This window comes from Synchiropus splendidus, chromosome 14 (assembly GCF_027744825.2).
Source record: "Synchiropus splendidus isolate RoL2022-P1 chromosome 14, RoL_Sspl_1.0, whole genome shotgun sequence".
NCBI lineage: Eukaryota > Metazoa > Chordata > Actinopteri > Syngnathiformes > Callionymidae > Synchiropus > Synchiropus splendidus.
In genome coordinates, this window is record NC_071347.1 from 829,901 (window position 1) to 849,759 (window position 19,859).

Sequence of the window (19,859 nt, forward strand, 5' to 3'; positions counted from 1 at the left end):
TCTGGGGTCTTCCAGTTGACCACACTCTCTATTTTAGCAGGGTCAGGGATGAGACGTCCCTCAGCCAGGATAAATCAAGAAAGCTGACCTGCTTAACGTGAAATTCACACTTCTCCGCCTTGCAGAACAGTTTGTTCTCCAGCAGCCTCTGAAGAACTAGGCGGACGTGTTCCTGATGCTCCTCCTCCCCCTTGGAAAAGATCAAAATATCATCCAGGTACACGTAGACGAAGTGGTTTATCATGTCCCTCAATACGTCATTGACCAGGGCCTGAAAAACCGCTGGGGCATTTGTCAGTCCGAAAGGCATAACCAGGTACTCAAAGTGTCCCAGAGGAGTCTTGAATGCGGTCTTCCACTCATCTCCCTCTCTAATTCGAACTAGGTGGTAGGCGTTTCGGAGGTCGAGCTTGGAAAAGATGGTTGCTCTGTTAAGTGGCTCAAACGACGGATCAATAAGAGGTCATTACGGTCAGAGGTTTCTGACCGTAATGAGGTTTAGCCCTCTATAGTCAATACATGGACGCAGAGATTTGTCCTTTTTACTGACAAAAAATAAGCCGGCTCCTAAAGGAGAGGAAGAGGGATGGATAAGACCTGCGGCTAGGGAGTCATTAATATAATTTTCCAGAGCTTCTCGTTCTGGTTTGGAAACATTGTACAACCGGCTAGATGGTAGAGGAGCTCCGGGAACCAGGTCAATTCTGCAATCGTAGGGACGATGCGGAGGAAGTGAGAGAGCCTGGTCCTTACTAAAAACTAGCGCTAGGTCATGGTAGCACGAGGGGACATGTGAGAGGTCAGGAGGAGTTGGAGGACGAGGGGGAGGAGGAGGAGAGGCAGAGGTGGCAGAACGGAGACAGTGTGCATGACAATGAGTGCTCCAACCTGTAACCTTAGATGAAGTCCAGTCGATTCTTGGGTTGTGAAGAGAAAGCCAAGGGAACCCGAGCACCAGTGGAGAAGAGGAGGCCGGAAGAACCAGGAAGGAGATCGTCTCGGTGTGGTTTCCGGACAGAGTGAGGGTTACTGGTGCAGTGCGTGAGTGACGCGAGGGAGAGAACTGCCGTCAATTGCTGACAGAGCGCGGGGACTGTCCAACCTGATAAGGGACAGGGAGAGAGACTCAGCAAATGAGGCCTCGATAAAATTGTCATCAGCACCGGAGTCAATGAAAGCCTTGACAGAAGCACAATTATTGTCTTGACGCAAGGAGGCAGAGAAAATAATTCTGCCTATTCTGGAGTGATTAGGAGGACTGACCTTATCGGAGATGAGTGGAAAACGAGGACCTCTGGGACGAATGTTACAGGCACGAATATTATGACCCGGTTGGTCACAATATAGGCACAAACCACGAGAGACACGAAGCCGTCTTTCTTGTGGCGTCAGTCTCGTCCTCCCCACCTGCATGGGTTCTGGAGGATCTCCTGGAGAGTGAGAAACAGGAGAAAACGCAGGTGGCGAAGACGGGGCTGGAAATGCCATGTGAGGAGAGGACTGTCTCCGCCGGGAATGCTCTCGGAAGCAGTTGTCAATTCAGATGGCCAGGAGAATTAGGTCCTCCAGAGAGTTAGGCTCATCTCTAGTTGAAAGTTGGTCCTGAATGGCATCCGCTAGGCCGTTATAAAAAGCAGACATGAGGGCTGGCTCATTCCAGCCTGCTTCAGCGGCAGCAATGCGGATGGAGTATTCTGAGACCGACTCACCAGGATAATCCTGAGAGATAGAAATGAGTTGTTTGGAAGCCCTGGGTCCGACCGTGAATGGAGTGTCGAAAACCCTTCTCATTTCTGTTGAGAAACTGATGTAATTATTCAGAATGGGAGAGTTTGACTCCCATAGGGAAACAGCCCACTGACTGGCCTTTCCACGAAGGAGGTTAATACAATAAGCCACGCGGGATCTGTCAGTCTGGAAAGAGGATGGTTGCGAATCGAATACTAACGAGCATTGGAAAAAAAAGTTTTTACAGAACCCTGGCTTGCCAGTGTAAACCTCCGGTGTGGGGATTGTAGGTTCCCTTCCACTGGTAGCAGGGAGTGCTGGATCATTTGCAGAAGGAGTTGCTGGGACTGGAGGAGGAGCTCCAGACTCAGCGGAAGAGACAGACAAGCGATTTAGTGCAGAAGACATAATTTGCATTTAATCCAGCATGCTCTGCACGGCTCGTTCAAGAGTTCCGACTCGCGAACCCTGGGCGCCTAATGCCTTCTGTAAACCAGCAACTAGTGCTGAGTCTTCTTCATGGCTGGATCGTTCTGTCATAATGCCAATGGAATAGACCCAAGGAAATCAACGACCTACTCTAAAATGAGAGAACAGAAAAGCACACCCGGAGTTAAGCTCAACGCGGTGGCGACAAACTGAAAGCGCTCGGGAGTGGTGTCTACACACACGCACACGAGGGTTAAACTTTGCGGAGTAACTGAGGAGTGAGATTCCTAAAATATCTCACACGCGAGATGAATGGAGAGAGAGAGAGAGCAAAAAGAGACAAGGAGGAGCGAGGAGCGAAAAGCTACGGCTGAATAGGAATTTCGAGCGCGCACAGAATTTAGATTATAACAGGGTTTAGAGTGCAAGAGCATGGAAGTCTTGAGTGAGTCTTTACCTGGAGGAACGAAATGCTACGATCCAGCACACGTAGCTGGCGTCGGGAAGAATATATCCACAAGGAAGTGAATTAGCGGAATGAGCGCCAGCTGCGTATACCTGTAAAGGTGGAGGAAAGGCAGGAAACGAAAATGAGGGAGGATGGCAAAATAAGAGCACATGAAAGGAACGCGGAGAGAAGTAGAATAAAATATTTAAGAACAGACGGACAAGTATATAAACATGACAAAGGCAGCTGGTTGTAGTTGGCTGGGATGGTCTACTTGGCAACCGTAGCAGATCTGCCTCTAATACCTGCGCATGGTTTTACCTCGTAGATGAAATACAACTGTCTTTACAGCTTTCAGGAAGAAACGGCTTATCCTTCCATCCGTTTCATCATCAGCTGCTGGTTCTTGGTCTTGAGAAGCTGAGGATGAAGCAGGCGGATGTACGCCACAGTTTCATTCATGGGGTAGGGGGTTGTTGCTCTCCCTACAGGTTCCTCCACATCATCCACATCTTCCATTTCAGTTGCATCAGAGTCATCTGTGTCATCTTTGATGGTCACTGAAGGACAGGCTCCGGCTGTGGTGTCATTGTTAGAACCGTCGTACTCATGACCATCACCCGTAACGTGTTCTACCACAGGAAGTAGAGAGGTCGTCAAGGAATTGTTCATTCCATATCCAGTGCCGCCTGGAGCAGCTCTGAGGAAGATAGTGGCAATACGTCCCAGAACACCTTCTGTCCTCATCGTTGTCTCGGACGCGTTTGTTCCAACGGGTACGTCTGCAGGGTGTCGCTCCGGAAAAAAATCATCTCTATAGCAGCCGTCAGCAAGGCGGTCCAAAGGGGGCAGGTCTAAAAGGGTCAGTGCTTTTTTTCAGCACAAGGGCATCATTCCATAAGCAGCGATTTTCGGAGAAATCTCCTGGATTTTCTCACTCCAAGCATCCATCGGTATGGCTAACAGAGTACGAAATACACCGCAATCAGAATGAAAATACTCCAGGACAAAATCTTCTTCTTCTTCACCCGTGACTCCTGTTGATACTTTATGGATGGCCCTGATGGACCATCATCCTGATCCTGAAATTTCAGCCAGCCATATAGCCATGAAGGACGGCTTCCTCTCCATTCGATCAGGTTTGTTAGACACGGCTCCAACCTTCTGACGTTCTTCTTCTTCTTCGGCCCTTGGAAGATTTTCCGGCTTCACCTCTCTCAGCACAGCCCAGTCGTTAGACGATAACACCAACAGCCATCTCCGTATAGGCACTCAAGGTCTTGTCATCATCCAGCTGATAAATGTACAATTCAGCTGTTTCATACTTAAACGTGTACCCCCATCTCCCTCGGCGTCCGTAAGGCTCTAGAGACCACTCATCCTCAAGATTTCCCCGGCGGTGCCTGTGTACGCCGTAGGTACATTACAGATTTACGAGGAGCCCCAGCACCCATCCACGGGTCCTCGATAACAGTCACAGCCGTCTCGCTGATCACTGGTGATCCACGCTCCGGTGTAGGGACAGACATTGCGTGTTGTTTGTGTTCGACGGTTCTTTGCAACGGTCTGAAGGGTACATATATATATATATATACACACAGGGTGATGTTTATACAGCTGTCTGACCCACCTCCCTTTGTTATTTTCCTTCCTGTTATAAAACAAGGGGGAAGGGTTATTATTTTAATTTCCTGTTGATATAAAAAGGGGGGAGGGGTTTTATTACTTCCGGAAGGGGAGAGGGGTTTTATTACTTCCGGGGGGCCATAAATACATAAATCAATTAAAGTTTGACATTTTGGAGTCTCCTTCTTCTCTCTGCCGTAGCCTTCCAGACTTCAGAGTATTCAGATGTTTTTGTTTTTTTTTTTATTTTAAGTTTTTTTTATATTGCGCCGAGCACGTTTTGGTTTTGGTTTTGGCGGATATTCACCACCAGCAAGTCAACAACCCAGCTTGAACAATTTATGAACATATTTTTTCCTGCTCAGAGGACTCAGTACAGCACCGTTTATCATGGTGAAGTACCGGGGATTGCGCCGAACGTCAAGGAATGCGGGTCTTCTCTTCACCGCTCACCAGTGGATGAAAACAGGACACGACCGAAGTCTGATCACTCCAAACAATCTCTCTTGCTCAGACCTCCCGGAATAAAATAAAATAAAATAAAATAAAATCTGTCTGCTCTTGTCCTTGGAGGTGGCGCTGTTGTACAGTGATGGAGGACATGAGGATGGACTGGATGATGGTTGTGTAGAACTCCACCAGTAACTTCGTCGGCAGTCGTAGTTTTCTTACCTGCCTCAAGAAGAACATTCTCTGCTGGGCCTTCCTGATGAGGGACTTGACGATTGGTTCCCATTTGAGGTCCTCAGTGATGGTGGTTCCTAGGAAGCAGAAGGAGTCTACAATAGGAATAGGTAAACCAGCCAACATGAGAGGGGACAGAGAAACTGTGACTCTCCTGAAGTCTATGACCATCTCCACTGTCTTCTGGGCATTGAGCTCCAGCTTGTTGTGGCTGCACCAGGACACCAGCCGCTCCACCTCCCTCCTGTAAGCCGACTCATCTCCATCTTAGATGAGCCCAATGATGGTGGTGTCGTCCGCAAACTTGATCAGCTTCACGGACTCATGGCTCATTCGGTGAGTGATATTTCTTTCATGCTTTTTACAACAAAAAGCTTGCAACCAGATCTATTTTTTATTCGTTTTTTTATTTTTAATTCATTCTAATTTTTTGATTCGATTTTGTATTTGTCTTTTATTTTTAATTCATTTCCATTTTTTGATTCCTTTTTGATTCGTTTTAAATTTTTTGATTCGTTTTCAAATTTTTTGATTTGTTTTTGATTTTTGATTCTTTTTCATTTTTTTATTCGTCTTTGATTTTTAATTCATTTTAAATTGAGTCATTTTTTACTTTTTTATTCATCTTTGATTTTTTATTTTCCTTTGATTCATTTTCAATTTTTATTTGTTTTTGACTCATTTTCCAATTTTTGATTCCTTTTTATTTTAAATTAATTTTCAATTTTTGATTCGTTTTTGATTTTTATTAGTTTTTTATTTGTAATTCATTTTCATTTTTTATTCGTCTTTGATTTTTAATTCATTTCAAATTTTTGACCCGTTTCTTATTTTTTTATTCATCTTGATTGATTCGTTTTCATTTTGATTTGTTTTTGATTTTTGATTCGTTTTTTGATTTTTGATTCGTTTTTTATTTTTTTATTCATCTTTGATTCATTTTCATTTTTGATTCGTTTTTAATGTTTGATCTGCTTTTAATTTTCAATTCGTTTTTTATTTTTGATTCGTTTTCAATTCGTTTTTTATCGATTTTTGATTCATTTTCATTTTTTGATTGCTATTTGATTGATTCTTTTATTTTTGATTCATGTTTGATTTTTTATGCGTTTCTTCAATTTTTTACGCTGCTTTATTATAATGAATGTTATTCATCCTGAATTATTCTCTATACCCTAGCATAGAGAAGACATCTGAACCAGGTCAATGAGGGTGCGCGCCATCACAGACATGCCACGCCTCGTGGTAGATGTGGTCAATAGTACGTTTGATACCATTTTACAACTCATTCCTACAAATCGGCTTCTATCCGTCATACAAGACGAAGAAGAAGAAGCGGGTGCGGACATCACTAGTCTGTGATATAACCTTTTTTTTAATAACTCTCTCTAAATCAATTCATCTGTAGACGTTTCAGATCATAACAAAGCTGAATCTTATTCACCAGTCCAATACGGTGCAGGTAGGGTACAAGAGAACACGGAGCATGTAATTGTTGATCGATTTCAAATTGTACGTCTGAGACGCAGATTTGTTATCCCTCCGCAGCATCAAGTACCTAACATGGCTGAGCTCTACTTAAACATACCGGTACAGCTTCACGACATGGCTGACGAAGTAAGAGATCTGGCCAATCGACAGGACAGGGTTCAAATTGAAATCGTAGGCGGTCATCAGCAAAATCACTAGGTGATTGTGGTAGATGATGATGAGGGTGCAAACATCTTACCAGCTTTTGAAGGTCTGTTAGAACGCATGGTTCAGTCTGAGAGGGCTATCAGTTCAAACGGCGATATTGTGTTTTTGGTTCTAATCGCACGTACCCCACGTGGTGGGGGAAAGAGAAAACTTGAAAAAACTCTAGACAGGCGAAATCCTCACCAAATAAAGACGTCATCTGTTTGTTATCCCAGTCAGAGATGACCAGCTGTGCTTTGTGATCTCGCTGGCTCACCTGGTCCATCCTAAAATGAACAATCGAGAGAGTGAAAGAACAGGGAGAGAGTTGCAAGAAAGAGCAGGGTTAAACCTTCAGACACCCATTACATTTACGGATAGTGGTAAATTTGAAGAGACTCTTGGTCGTAAAATAGTAGTATTCTACAGAATATTCGTCTGTCAGCCTCTCTCTGTGTTTGAGGCCGACTTTTCAACCGAGTCGAGCGCCCTCTATCTGTTCCTTTAACTGGACCATTACTATGCGGTGAAAAATGTCAAAAGGTTTTCTGGGATTTTAACATTTCTGTCATCACTGCCACAGGGGTATCAATAATCTGCATATTCCTGCCAAAGTTTTTGTCATGTCTGTCCTGCAGAACCAAGACCCGTACAGCTGTGACACTGCGCTCTAATATCCGGATTTAATGTTCCGCAAGACCATTTTACCTTCAATTATAGTCTCTACGCTAACGTCCGGGGATTAGACCTCCAATAATAAAAAGAATCGTAGTGAGGTAAATTGTGCCAGGTGTTGGGGTAGGCAATCTTGGTCATGGCGACTTCCCATGATCCTTCTAAATCGATATGTTCTGCCCAGTCTACGGGATAGCTGCTGATCGTGTTGTCTTTGAAAACATTGGCGCTTGAGTTTGAGGGTAGTATGACATAAAACCCTTCCTTTGAATGCTGCATGATGCAATGACAGATATCACAGACGTCATATGTCTTTTAAAGACAATGCTTTCACCCACAAGTTAAATTTCTTGGGCCAATTTTTCCAGCGGACAAAGACCTGTTTTTCACCTTTCCCAATGCGCTTTTTCAGTATCTTTTCCACGTGATATACTCTGTCACGGTCCAGTTTTACTAGCTATTGTCCATAGAACGATCCTTGAATGACTTATCTGTCAAAATCTTTCAATTCATACACAGGGGGATTGTGATGAATGCATTCCGTGACAGTGAATATTTCATCCGTAAATCCCTGTTCATATTTCTTTCTGGAACTGGTGCAAGGGTCTCAGAGCAAATACTCGATTTCTTTTAAAATGTGTTCGCACAGGTTTGTGTAAAGTGTAGGCGTCCTGTCTTGATAAAAAGTCTTTCACTTTCTCTAAATCGATCGATTCCCCTGTTTCCGCTCGTGCGCCTTGGCAAGGTCGCTCCACACCTCCGAGTGAGCAGGATCATAATACACTTTTTTAATGATGCTCTTCATGTTGAAACCCTAAAAACGAATAAAGAGTAAAGGAGATGGATGATACTTTATATTGACTAGTTTATTTAAACATCCTCCAAGTCAGACTCAACAGGTGTACATGAAGAGTATTGCAGATGACAATGTGTAAGTCAATGAGTTCTTTTAAGACATTAACAGGGCGCTTTGATTGCAAACGTGTAATCTTCACACAAGGTGAGGGTCATTTGAACGATATCAGCCCAGTCATTGGAGTGAAACGATTGTACGCGCTTCAGCACAATTTCCAGCCTTTCAAACTCCCCATGTTCCACTGACGATACTTTGTTTTCAATGGCTTTAGTCAAATACCCTGCAAAATCACTGCCGTGGGATTGTAGGAAGAGACTGCAGAGTTTCTCGTGATGTCCCCTGCTTGCAGTCGACTCAAATCTTCTCCCAGATTTCACCCGCAGACTCGAGGTGCTCCAGCTGCAGTTTCACATCACGCTCGTGGTCGGGCAGGGCGATGGCGGCAAGGATGGATTTTGATGATTTCAGCTCAAGCAAGACAACCTCCGCGATCACCTTCACTCTCCGATCCTCGACGCAAATGTTGTTTTTGGCCAGAAAGTGCTGGACAGCATGAATGAAGTTTGGAGTGTACAGCAGGCTCATCAGATGGTATAAATTCTGCAGGTAAAAGTAGTCGCCTTGCTCTCCTCGTCACAGCTGTGATCCAATTCACCAATGATGGTGCAGTTGAATTGACAGTTCATCTCAGCAAACTTGGTCAGAGCGCGGCTCAACAAACGGAATACGATGGTTTTTATTGCTTTCAGGAGGATGTCCGATAGCCAACCGTCCACCTCCTCTTCCCCCTTTGGTTGGACGGCGGGTGGGGGAGAAGCATCGTCAACCGTCGGATCGGGCAACGGCCTCTGGGAGCAGGTCACAGATCATCTGAATCAGAGTCAGACGCGGGTCCCTCACCGCTGAAGGGGAATAAGGCATCTCAGATTCGGAATGGAATGGAGATCGGCGTCCGCGCTCATGGTTGAAGCGGGGCCCAGATAGGGGGGTGTTAGACGCCTTCTCCCTTTCATGGTCGAGTTCCCACACTGTGTACGAGTGGAATGAAAAATCTGTCTCGGGTGATGACGTTTTATAGTCGTGCGCAGTACACGCAGTACACGTCTTACGAAGGAGGTGAAAAGGTTTGTAGAACCAGCGGCCTGATCCAGAGTTCTTACACAGACAATAGCAAATTCACTAGTCTTTCTCTTCTGCTCAAAGCTTGGGGATGGCCATCCGAAGAATACTCCAGTCGCTGGATGATAACACAGCTCGATCGGTCAGCGGAATCAGGTCCTCTTCTGCCTCAGACGTAATTCAGCAGTCTCATACTTGAATACATAGTCCCATTTGCCTTGATGACTGCAGGACTCCCAAGACCATTCTTCCTCAAGTGCATCAGTTGGCGGTGGAGACTGTGTGCGTCGAAGATACAGCATGCATTTTCGCAGGGCTCCTGAGGGGTCATCAATGACCGTTACGGTCGTCTCGCTGATAATCGGAGTTTGGTTTTCCGTCATCTTTACTGTTTCCAATTGAGTCTTCAACAACAGAGTAAGTGGAGGAAGCAACATTAAAAAACCAGCATAGGCCGATGTGGATGCTCCTATGCTTCTCCCCAAAAATTATGTCACCTCAACATACAGCTCCATACAACATCAGCCCCTCTTTCATAACAGATTTAATGGCATCAGGTCACTGGTACGTTTAGGTCTGTCTTTAACTGTTTTGTCTGACCTAGTACACACTACTCTTCATTATCCACACTTCCACCACCCTCGTTCATCACATTTCAAAGCCACTTGTGACCTTCCCAGGAACTAAATTCTTGTCAGGGTTCCCTCCCTGGTGGGGAGCCGTTAACAACACTCCCAACATTGATGAGCTACACATCAGACTCAAGAATTCAACTGCTTTTGTGACTGCTGGTTTTTCAGCTATGACTCAATTCATAGTAGTGTCCTGCAACATGCTAATGTAACATCGAATTACTTGCCTCTCGGGAAGGTTTATGTCATGTGATAGGTGATTCCTGTTGCACTTTCATTTCTGATGTTTCTGGTAATATCACACACACGACTGATCAACTGTTTTCACTGCTTATGGATATTAAAAAAAGATGACTTCACTGTCCCATCCACCTGGAGCTGGTAGACCAGCTCTTGACTCTTTGCCAATCGATTACACTAAATATTCGGCAGGATAATGATGTCACGCTGCCAGTTGAGATTGAACTCAATGCTTTTCCTACTATTTTGGTTTAAAATGTATGCCATTGCCATTCAACAGATTTTGTGTGTTTCAGTTACTTCTCTTGTATGATGATTTACCTTAAACCCCAAGGGGCTTGGTTTTTCTGAGTTTTTACTTTTATGTTTTCTATATTTCACTTTTACATTTACTCGCATTTATCCATATTTTTCATATTTACTTTTAAATTTTACTTACATTTATTCCAAACACTTAATCACATATATTATCATACACTTAATCTCCTTTAATCTCATAATTAGTAGTATTTATCATTTAACAGTAGGAATATTTTTTCTTATGATTTTTATTAATTTGTAATAAAAGGGGGGAATTGTGATGGAAAGATTATTGTTACTGTTCAGATCAATGGAAAGTTACTGGTGAAGGCAGCCTCATCGTTTTTTGTTAAACCATTCCTCCTTGTTATCAGAACTCTGAGACCAGACTGAGTGTCTCACAGATGCTCAAGGTTGTTGCTACATTCTTGCTTGTTATCTCCATTGTTATTGTCTACCCCACCTGTCCAGTGATTAAAGTGTATGCTCGCTGAGAATTCCTCAGTGAGAGTTTGAACTTCATACTGTGACCTTGTGTTCTCACTCTCTTTGCAAAGATTCTTCAATAAATATTCATAAAACACATTTCTCTCTTTACTGAAGTCAAGAAATTCCACAGCAATATGCTTAAGCCGTACAATCTGTGACACTTGACCGATGTTGATCTAATACAATACAAGAGCTCAACCATGAATTCTATTTTTATGACATTTATGCATGGATGTGCCATCCTGGATGAGCTGCAATACTTGAGCCACTTCAAAAGTGACCAAAACATCAACCAGAGATCATCGGAACTGACAAGCGGTCTGTGGTCTGTGGCAATTGCCAATATTTCCCACCTGTTGTGTATTCCATTTGCACAACAGCATTGCTTCCTACGTGGACAGTTCAATTTCACAGAAGTGTGGTCAACTTGGAGTTGTATTATGTTGTTTCAGTGTTCCTTTTACTTTTTTGAGCAGTGTATATATATATATATATATATATATATATATATATATATATATATATATATATATATATATATATATTCACATTAAAGTTCACATTAAAATCTGATTATTTCAAAAAGTGTGCATAATGCAGTTTCTCATTTTCCATTTTGCACAGTACATTTTTTAAACACCATATCGATTTAAAACCATTAAAATCATTCACATGTTTATAAAACCTATACTCCAGCCAAAGCCTTTCCCTGATGTTGATGAGCAATATTGCCTTGGCCTCCTGACCTTCCCTGTTCTCGATCTTGTTTTTTTCTGCTTTTATATATTGCCATTTTTGTCTCTCCTGAAATAAAATTTAATAATTTAGCAATTTAGAATCAGTTAAAAGAATATCATCCAACCCCAGGTAACTGGCACGCCTCAGGATGCAGCTGGTCACACCTCTCCACACCAGATCTGTCGGGCTGATCAAGTACCTCTGTAAAAACTGTATTCTAAAAGTAGCAGCCTGACTGGCTAGGTGGACAAGGCTCTGCCCCCCCCTCATCTCTGGCTAAAAACACCACCCCCTGTGGCACCCAGCGTAGACCGTCCCAAAAGAAATTCAACATTTTTCACTGTATAACTGACAGCAGACCTGGGGGAGGGTCTACACAGGCTAGTTTGTCACACAGCCACAGTTGGGATGCTACCAAGTTGTTTAAAACCAGCGATCTGCCTCTAAAAGACATCTGAGGGAGCAGCCATTTCCATTTCTGCATTTTATCCTCAAGATTTTCCACGACTTTCTCCTAGTTATTTTAAACTATATTTTCCTTCCCTAAAAATATGCCTAAATATTTAAAACCATCTCTGCCCCACTGAAGATTTTGGGGGAGAACTGGGAGACCGCCACGCCACTCGCCGATAGCGAGGGCTTCGCTTTTGCTCCAGCTGACCCTCGCTGCCGATGCTATGTTAAAATCCTTGATTATTTTCTCTAAAAGGTCTGCATCCCTTTGAGGTCTAAATAAAACAACCAGATCATCAGCGTACGCAGATAAAACCATGTCTTCATTAAAACCCGGTAAAACAACACCTTGGAGGCTGGAGCGTATCTTGTGGAGGAGGGGTTCCAGGGAGAGTGCGTAGGGCATCCCTGACAGAGCGCAGCCCTGGCGGACCCCTCTGCACTCTCTAAAAGGAGCACACAGACTATATAACACTATACAACACCTTGATCTTAGCTATGAAACCAGCACTGAACCCGAAACTCTCCAGAACTTTCCAGAGGAATTGGTGTTCCACACTATCAAAATCCAAGAGTTCCAGGGAAATCAGACCAGTATCTTAGCCCAGTGAACTAGAGACATCCAAAACATCCCGAATGAGGTCAATATTGTCCACCATTGACCTGCCGGGCACACTATGTGTCTGGTCCCGGTGGACAATATGCTCCATGAGTCCCCCCAGCCTGGAGGCCAGGACCTTGGACAGGAGTCTCTAATCCACACACAGCACCGACACAGACCGCCAGTTCCTGATGTCGTGCAGGTTGCCCTTCTTCGGGAGAAGGGCAAGCACCACCCTCCTGCAGGACACTGGCAACGAACCAGAGGCCAGACTCTCATTCAGGACCTCCAGGACATCTGGTGCCAAGACGTCCCAGAACATGCAGGGTGGGCGGGCTCCTGGCATAGATGGTTCCTCCATCCGGTGGGGTCGCTCGAGGTCAGAGTTCTGCACCACCGACACCTGAGGCAGTTCTTGACAGAAACCCTCCAGTACTGTGGATCCCTGAGCATGCTGATTGGTGTACAGTGATGAGTAGAAACTCACCGCCCGCTCCCGAATCTGCCATGGTTCCATGAGTTACTGGCCTGTGTCAGATAACAGTGCGTGGATCACTTTCCCCTGCCCGTTCCTTCTCTCCAGGCCAAAGAAGAAACTGGTCGGAGCATCCATCTCCTTGACGGTATGGAACCGGGACCTGACAAGTGCACCCTGTACTTTCCTGTCCAACAGGCTGGGTAAGGCCATCTTTTTGATTCTGAGGCTTTCAATGTTAAAATTAGGAATGTCGCTGTTGTCTAACACACATTCATCACTGCTTTCATCCGTGTTTGTCTTCATTTTTGGTTCAGTGCTGCTATTTTTTGCTTCGGTTGTGTTTTTGGTTTTCTTTCTACGTTTTGCTGCGACCCTGGGCTTGATAAATTCTCCTACATCTTCCTCCTGTTTGGTTACTGTCATTTCTGTTTCGTTACTTTCACTGTATCTGTCTGTCTTTTCATCCACATTAGTGGTGAACTTTTATTATTTAGTATCTAACTGGTGCTCCGAACTTCAGTTGCCATTCAACGGCTGTTCAAACCTTGTCACATCTCCCTTGTAAATGTGCGTTGTACGTCGGACTGCATCTAGGAAGGACGTGAGCAGTGTGTTCCAGAAAAGGACAAGTCTTCATTTCTCACCTCGCTGGATGGGAATGAGTATTTTGTTTGATACTCTTTTCTTAAACAATGGAACTATTTTTTTTCTAAGCTTGTTTGAGAAATACTGTCTTTTTAAGAGGCAGCATTTAGTGTTATCGTGGTGATTTTATCTTGGTTTGTTTTGTATATCAATAAATATTGTATGTTGGTGTGATGAGATGGATGCCTTCTGACTTAAGTTCAAAATCTGAAATTGGTAGTATACTGCAATCCGACCTGAATGACAATTCTTCTCATTGGTTACATGCCACACTTACTCACCCCTTTATACCGGTCGGACACAGCCACTGACGTTCCCCGGAGTGTCCGGGGGTCCACTACCGACTGCCCGTATGAAGCGTCTCTCTCAGCAGGCCGTGCATCTTGGACCCGGCGTGTCCGGCTCACCGCGGTTTGGGCAGGAGCCCACCATGTGTCCCTCCTCTCAGCAACCGAAACACTTGATCACCGCTGAACTGGCATAGATCGTGTAATCAGAATCATCTACTCTCACCAGGAATCGGAGGTTCAGCTCCTCTCCCCGGTTATTGAGCAGACAGTACAACTGTCTGCGGTGAGACACTACGTGCTTCAGCAGAGGAGACTTACATCCAGACAGGATCTTACAAACCAGTGACACCACTTTCCCATGTCTGGACAACTCCCTGGTCAGAAATTCATCAGTGATGAAGGGAGGGACCTTGGATAGAACTATCTTCGTGGCTGTGCAGCCGAAGCAGCGGTTTACGGCAACTCCCGACTCCACCACCTTTTCCACCTGGTCCAGGAATATGACCACGCCACTGTTCATCCGAGCAGCCGATCTTATGCTGCTGTGCCCGACTTTTTCCCCCACAGCCAGACTAATGTCCTCCACGCTGCAGGGGAAAGTGGCAGTGATTTTAATCCCGTGTTTGCAGGTTAAGATTTGAACTTCGCGCTAGCCATGGCGTGAGACACGCGGCGGGCAAGACACCAACAACAGGAGTTGAAACCTGTAACCCACGAAACAGCCCACAAAGTTAACTACTAATGTGATCTACAAACACTACACCCGTGAAGTTACTATTTATTAATTAACACTAAATGAAATAAAGTACGAAAAATCCACTCGCTCAGGACACCCACTCACGCACCTCGCTCCCAGCATACACCCTGAGAGAGAGAGAATATATTACATTATTATTCAGTTGAACGAACATGCAAAGAATCTACACGATTCAAAGACAATTGAAAGGCTTTTATTTCTACCTTTATTTTTAAATTACACACATATTCCATTCCTCAATTTTTTAAAACGCTTATAAAGTATAACAACAGTCTCCTCCTCAGTCTCTTTCCTCAAGCCAACAAGTGGGCTAACTACGAAACTGACAAAAAATAAAAAATAAAAACAGATTCTCATCTAATCTGAAACTCATCTCGAGTGTAAGAACACACAGATTCACTGTCAAAAATGTAAAAGCAGGAAAATAACTTGCATTATGCCAGGTCAGCTTTCGTTGGCACCATCTTGAAATGTATGATACAATGAAAGCAAGATCTCTGTCCTCCGGGATTTCTTCAACTTGCGTCAACTGGATTTTCTCTGTGTTCACAGTGTGGCGTGGATGACAGCTGAAGACGCGGGCTTTGCTTCCCGAAAACTGATTATATTAAATCCCCACGGTCATTAGGCCGGGGAAGAGGAACAGCAACAGCAACATCTCTCTGTTAGTTGTCTGGAGAAGCCCCTGATGAAGGACTTTCAGATCATGTTGGAATCATTAAACACGAAGCAGGTAAGCCCAAGCCATAGACAGGACGCACACTCGACTTGGTCCTCTCTCATAGTCAACTTGGAGGTTGAGAAAACTATTTTTTTCTGAACACTGGTCATATTTGAGGATGCAGTATCTAAAACTCCAGCAGCAGTTTGATGCTGTCGGATTGTTAACTCCTCCACCAGTCAATTTTCGTCAGCCCTTGAATATATCACTGTGTCAGAGTCAATTCAATCAGATACTGAACAGCTCACCACCTGGCTTCCTCCTGTCAGTCTATTCTAAACACTGTTTTTCCTTTAAAAATCCGGTTAAATTCAGGCCCAAGCCTGAACCACGGTTCAATGTTTACAACCCCTGCTGTTCGGCAGGATTGTCGCAGGCTTATGTTTTTGTTGTCATTTACATAGTTTTTGTTATGTTGTATTTTATACATGTTTTAATGTCGTATATGCCACTGCATGGGCTGCCGAGTCATGACATTTCAATCCTCTGTATGCAATGCATATGGCAGAATAGTGTGTTGGTGCTGCTGGACATACAGTCAACACAACATTTCAATTTTGCGCCTCCTCCTCTCTGGGGAACCCCGGGTCTGCGCTCAATTGGTTTAAATCTTACTTGTCCAACAGAATTATGAGCATAAAGTTCCTTAGGGTTTTTTAAGGCCACTCTTCTCACTTTACCTTCAGCCACTTGGAGCCGTCATCAAGGAACATGGTGTTTCTGTCCACTGCTATGCAGATGACTGTCAGTTATATTTCCCTTGGCCTCGCTGTGAATCCACTTGTTTTTTGGATTTTCTGATAGACATTAAAGAATGGATGGCCCTAAATGTCCTGAGTTTTACCGATGAAAAGACTGAAGTGATGGTTTTAAGGCCCAGTAATGTCAGTGATCCTCTGTCATGTAACTTGAGTCCTCTGTCTGACTATGTTAAACCCACCAGTAGAAAACTTGGTTTAAAGACGGACAGTGATTTTAAATTTGATTCTCAGATCAGCGCGGTCATCAAGACGTGTCCTCCCTCCTCATGTTAGACAGGCACCAACCAGTTTTACAACCATTAAACACTTAAATTAATTAAAATGCACTTTCACTCTTTGCCTTTCATACAACCACAAAGCTGATCTTATTAGTCATTTTATTAGTGCAATAGTTTTTTGTTTTTTTTTTCAGACTTAACGGTTCTGCTGCCTTTCGTGTCCTAATTTCATGTCTATTATTTTATTATTTTTTGTTTTATCCTGATTTTACAGTGTGTACAGTATTTAGCGACAATATTTTGTCATTGTTTAAGTGCTTTATAAATAAATATGGTATGGTAAAATATGGTACGGTATATTCAATTTTCATTTTGCTATCTGACCTGCCGTAATCTTTAAATAGTGTATAATTAGTGCTAATGTATTTGATGTGCTTTGTGGGGTAATTTGTTTTGCTTATGCGATTTTTGTGGTAACTCACATTATACAATACCTTCAATGTGTCATTTTTGTTTCTCACCATGCTCCCCTTTTGCGTCATGCTCATTTTTTTGTTGTCATTATTGGAGTTGCCATTACTTTCCACTAGCCCCACCTCCTCACATCCATGCATGTGTCGTTTCCCTCCATGTCTCCTGTGAGTTTCAAAACAGCATCCTCAGCTTTCGCATTTGTTATCACCACGCTGGGATGCAAATACTGCAGCAAATACTTAGTACTTCCAGGCACTTGGTATAGAAGTAGATGACAGAGCTGAGTTTGGTGTCGTCCTTCACTACATGTGATGTCTGCTTTGTGATCACCCAACGCTTTGAATAAAACTCTGTTTGGAGACCAAGTTTGATACAACTTTCTTCATTGAACATTTCCAGAACAATTGGCAAAGCAAATTGATATTGCTAGACGGTGGCAAAGAAGAACATAAACTCAAGGCATTAATGATAAATTAATGAAGTTGAGGCTTACACCTGAGATTATATTTAGTGCAGTTTAAATGGCATGTTACATTTGAAACATGTTGAATTAGAGCTGTAAAGAGTATCAAACCAGAGCAAGTCTGCTTGTTAGGGTTCACGCAGAGAAACATGTTCATCCCTTTTGAGTATGTGTTATGTAAAGTAGGAATTGATTAATCAGCAACTTTCCACTCACAATTCATGGAGAAATATCGTACTGTACAAAGCCCAGGGATGTGACAACAAAAATGAATAATTGGTACTCAGATATGCAGCTAATGATGTGATGCGATTTCACAAGAAACGGATCCCTGCTCCAAACTGGACTCCGTCCAAAGCCCTGGAAAAGCAATACAAACATAAATGTCAGAAGTGCAATGTGAAAATTAGTATAAAACAGAACTGGTAATTATTGGCAGGAAAAATAACATGCACAGACCTTTTATGCCTTCTTATGCCTGCCTACATAAACTGAAAAGGGACAATGCACTTGTTTAGCTGTAATTGGGGTCGGTTTACTTTGCGTCGATGCTGAAAAGGTGCGGTTCAATGAAAAATTTAAACTGGCCAACTATGGCTCCTGTGATGTGATTTGGTGCCAGCACTGACGGCTTCACACGTGACAGCAACACAGAAATCCTGCTGTGCACTGTGTATTGTTAATTTCATCTCATCTCGTCTCATCTCATCTTGTCTTCTAATTTCGAGAAGACAAGATGAGATGAGACGAAACACGTTTGTCAACGACCCCTTTTCCCATGATGAAGAGAAGATGAGCTGGCACCAATGTCATGATAACATTAGGGCTGGAAAGATCAGTTAAAAGCTGTTTGTGTAAACACATGGACCGTGGGATGGGCATCGAGATCTTTCAGTTGTTCAGAAGCAGAGAGAAATTATCAGATTCTCTGGAATCATTACAATAAGTTAATTTCTGTTCCTCTAATCGGTTACTGACAGAGGTCCGACTCCAACCAGCTGCAGTTGCTGTGCAGCCCCCGCTCCACATCACCACATCCAACAGACCACGGTAGTAAAAGTCACGGAGGAGTTTGAGCGGCGGCGGGTCATAGTGTTCAAAAGTGAGGCTTCGTTCCTTGTTTTTGGTTTGTGACGTGACATCTGAGCAACTACAGCAATTTTTACAGTGATGTACAGAAATGTCCCCTGTCTATGGGGAAGCATGCATAGTGTTCTGCACCGATAATAACCAGAACCGAACTTGGGCCCTACACCGAATGTATCGTTTCAGAATATTATTAAAATAAGACCTTATGAGCATGCAGATATATTCTATGAGATACATATATGAACACTGATGATTTTTAAGTTTTAAAGAACTGGAGCTCTGTGTGAACTGTTTCATGGTTCATGCTTCATGGAGTTAATACTTGTTCCCGGATTATGTGTCAATATTTTATTTTACTTGTTAAATAAAAAAAAAATGTATGTGTCCAGTATCACAGTGAGATGATTCAAGAGTTGAGAAACTTTAGGTTTAACAGAAATTCAAAATAGGTCCAAACAAAGGTTAGTCGACTAATCAAAAAAATTATGTGCATTATAGTTGCACATCAATCGCTGGAGACAGTAGGTCTGCCATTTAAGGGTGACATATAAACACGCGTGATGCACCTCCACGGCTTAAATGAGAGCTGCCATGCAGAATATTGATGTCTTTTTTAAGATGAACTCTCACGTGACCAAACGTACTAAAACAAAATGGAAACGTTGAAACAAGCGGAAAACACATAACGCTTCATGGAGACTTCATGGACATAATGACATGGTTTTTGTCATGTTTTAACAGAAAAAAAACGACAGAAACATTATAATAACTGATTTTTATTGCTTGCACATCCAGCTGGACAAATGAAGTGACGGACTGGGTGAAGATGGCAGTAGACTGAAGAGAGATTTACGTCTCTTAATAAAAAACAGTGTTTTTATTGTCACCTATTCAATAAATGTCCAAACTTGGCTTCCATTCTTGATTGGCTGCTTTACATTTCTTATTTCTTTTGAGGGGTGGGGACGGCAGGGGGGAACATTTGTAAATAAAAACTCAACAATTAAAAGATTGCAAGATTTTTTCGATTTTTAGTCCATATTTTAGCCGTAGAACATACTGTAAGTCAACTGGAATAAACAATAAGCATCTCTGGAATTCAAATAATTAATAAATATTTTGGCTAAAACTTGAGTAAAACACATGAAACTAGACACAATTGTAGTGACTTTTAGTTGACTAACACATGACTAAGAAAAATAATATTTTAATGGCGAAAAAACTAAGAATTAACTTTTGCACAAGACTGTCCCAGTTCTCACCCTAAC

General features: G+C 43.1%; 1 protein-coding gene across 4 annotated transcripts in view; it reads right to left on the bottom strand.

The window, feature by feature from the left end:
* Positions 1–14,884: 14,884 nt before the first annotated feature.
* The window catches only part of LOC128770574 (sorting and assembly machinery component 50 homolog A-like), a 33,616-nt gene continuing 28,641 nt past the window's right edge, over positions 14,885–19,859 (bottom strand). For 3 of the 4 annotated variants that reach the window (XM_053885190.1, XM_053885192.1, XM_053885195.1), the window contains exon 16: positions 14,888–17,862. In XM_053885190.1, coding sequence (XP_053741165.1) covers positions 17,817–17,862 — 46 coding nt within the window. In that variant the 3' untranslated portion in view covers positions 14,888–17,816. Of the gene's footprint in view, positions 17,863–19,859 lie in introns of all 4 variants that reach the window. The other variant, XM_053885191.1, reaches the window with a different exon arrangement.